Source organism: Spermophilus citellus, assembly GCF_964194105.1.
Source record: "Spermophilus citellus genome assembly, chromosome: 5".
NCBI lineage: Eukaryota > Metazoa > Chordata > Mammalia > Rodentia > Sciuridae > Spermophilus > Spermophilus citellus.
In genome coordinates, this window is record NC_138186.1 from 65,270,071 (window position 1) to 65,272,428 (window position 2,358).

At 49.6% G+C, this 2,358-nt stretch overlaps 1 protein-coding gene across 1 annotated transcript; it reads right to left on the reverse strand.

Annotated features, from left to right (window-relative positions):
• Window positions 1-849: 849 nt before the first annotated feature.
• On the reverse strand, window positions 850-2,103 carry LOC308650525 (phosphoglycerate kinase 1-like; the record flags this gene model as incomplete). The annotated part of the gene is made up of 1 exon (XM_081296544.1): window positions 850-2,103. One exon carries the CDS (start codon window positions 2,101-2,103, stop codon window positions 850-852), a length of 1,254 nt encoding a protein of 417 aa, XP_081152670.1.
• Window positions 2,104-2,358: the final 255 nt, after the last annotated feature.

Genomic DNA, 2,358 nt, shown 5'->3' on the forward strand with positions numbered 1-2,358 from the left:
ATCTACTACAGATAGATTTATAGCTTAATATTATTAACTTAGGATAAAACTCAGAAAATGGAATTTCTAGGTAAGTATTATTTTTAAGAATAAAGTTTGGGCTGGGGATGTGGCTCAAGTGGTAGCGCGCTCGCCTCGCATGCGTGCGGCCCGGGTTCGATCCTCAGCACCACATACCAACAAAGATGTTGTGTCTGCCAAGAACTAAAAAATAAATATTAAAAATTCTCTCTCTCTCTCTCTCTCTCTCCCCCCTCTCTCGCTCTCTCTTTAAAAAAAAAAAAAAAAAAAGAATAAAGTTTGTTTTCTTGGTGGGTACCAGGCATTGAACCTAGGTACCTTTAACCACCAAGTCATATCCCTAGAGCTTCTTTTTTATTATTATTATTTTATTGAGAGACAGGGTCTCACTGAGTTGCTTAGGGCCTTGCTAAGTTGCTGAGGCTAGCTTTAAATTAATGATCCTTCTCCTCAGCTTCCCAACCTTCTGGGATTACAGGTGGGTGCCAACACAACATGCAAAAATAAAGTTTGTACTGATACAAAAAAAAAAAAAAAAGAAGAAGTAGTCATTCAGCATACTCAACTCACTTTAATGGGCAACTTAAGAATATATCCTCCCTATAAGGCATAGTGGTGTAGTCCAATGGTTCAAAGGAGATCTTAAAGAGGATAGGCAAAGGCATGACAGAGCTAAAGTGAACAAGTGCTTTCACTGATGTTAGGAGAAGTGGATGACACACTGCCTGCCCATTTCCTGGGTCTTGATATGTGGTAGTTTTTAACCAAAGTCAAGCTGAGATGTTAGAGCACTGAGTTAACCTAAAGGCTGAGGAGAGATCTTGTCAGTTACACATTGCTGAGGGCCTCTACTCCTGGGAGGCTTTTACCTTCCAGGAGCTCCAGACTGGCACCCCCTCCAGTGCTCACATGGCTGACTTTGTCTTCAGTGTTCCATTTGGCACAGCAAGTAGCAGTGTCCCCGCCCCCTATAATGGTGACACTACCCTGGGAGGTGGCTTTCACGATTTCATCCATGAGGGCCTTGGTTCCCTTGGCAAAGGCTTCCCATTCAAAGACTCCCAAAGGACCATTCCAAACGATGAGCTTGGCTTCAGACACAACTTGAGCATTCTTTTTAATGCTCTCAGGGCCACAGTCCAAACCCATCCAGCCGTCGGGGATGCCAGATTCTATGGTGGCATTTCCAGTGTTGGCATGCTCATCGAACTTGTCAGCCGTGATAAAGTCCACGGGAAAGGTAATCTTCACACCATTCTTTTCTGCTTTGGCCATGATCTCCTTGACAATCTTGGCTCCCTCTTCGTCGAAGAGGGAGGCACCAATCTCCATGTTGTGGAGTACCTTCAGGAAGGTAAAAGCCATCCCGCCCCCGATGATCATCTGGTTGACCTTGTCCAGCATATTTTTGATGAGCTGGATCTTGTCTGCCACTTTGGCTCCACCCAGGATAGCCAGAAAGGGTCTCTCTGGGTTTTCCAAGGCTTTGGCAAAGTACTCCAGCTCCTTCTTCATGAGGAACCCGGCTGCCTTCTGGGGCAGATTCACTCCCACCATGGAGCTGTGAGCCCTGTGTGCAGTGCCAAAGGCATCATTGACATACACGTCCCCTAGCTTGGACAGTGACTGGCGAAAGGCTTCCACCTTCTCGGGCTCCGCCTTCACCTTGTTCCCAGAGGCATCCTGGCCCTTGCCTTCCTCCTCCAGGTGAAAGCGCAGGTTCTCCAGCAGGATCACTGAGCCAGCTTTGGGGCTGGCGCAGGCCTTCTCCACTTCTGGGCCCACACAGTCCTTGAGGAATGTCACGTCCCTGCCCAGCAAGGATTTCAGCTCGCCAGCGACAGGCTCCAGGGAGTACTCCTCGGGCATGGGGACGCCATCGGGCCGGCCCAGGTGGCTCATCAGCACCACCGACTGGGCTCCATTGTCCAGGCAGAACTTGATGCTGGGCATGGCGGCCTTGATTCTCTGGTTGTTGGTAATCTGGTTCTTCTTCATGGGAACGTTGAAGTCCACTCTCATGATGACGCGCTTGCCTTTGACATCCAGTTTGTCCAGAGTCAGCTTCTTAGAAAGGGACATCTTGGCAGTAGGAAGGGCTAGTGGACACCTGGATGTGGGAGCTGAAGGATGGTCTTAGGTGGGCGGCTGGGAGGCTTGTTGGTGGGGCTGCCTAACGCCTCCCCTCGGCCCGCCCCTTCCTGGGTGTTGAGTCTCCCACGTGGCAGCTGTGGGCCCGGGGAAGGCAATGCGGCCTGCCCATTGGTCCAGAGTCCTGCCAATCTGCGTTTGGAACGTGTTGCTAGTTGCCCCTTAGAAATGATTGAAAAAGGTAGT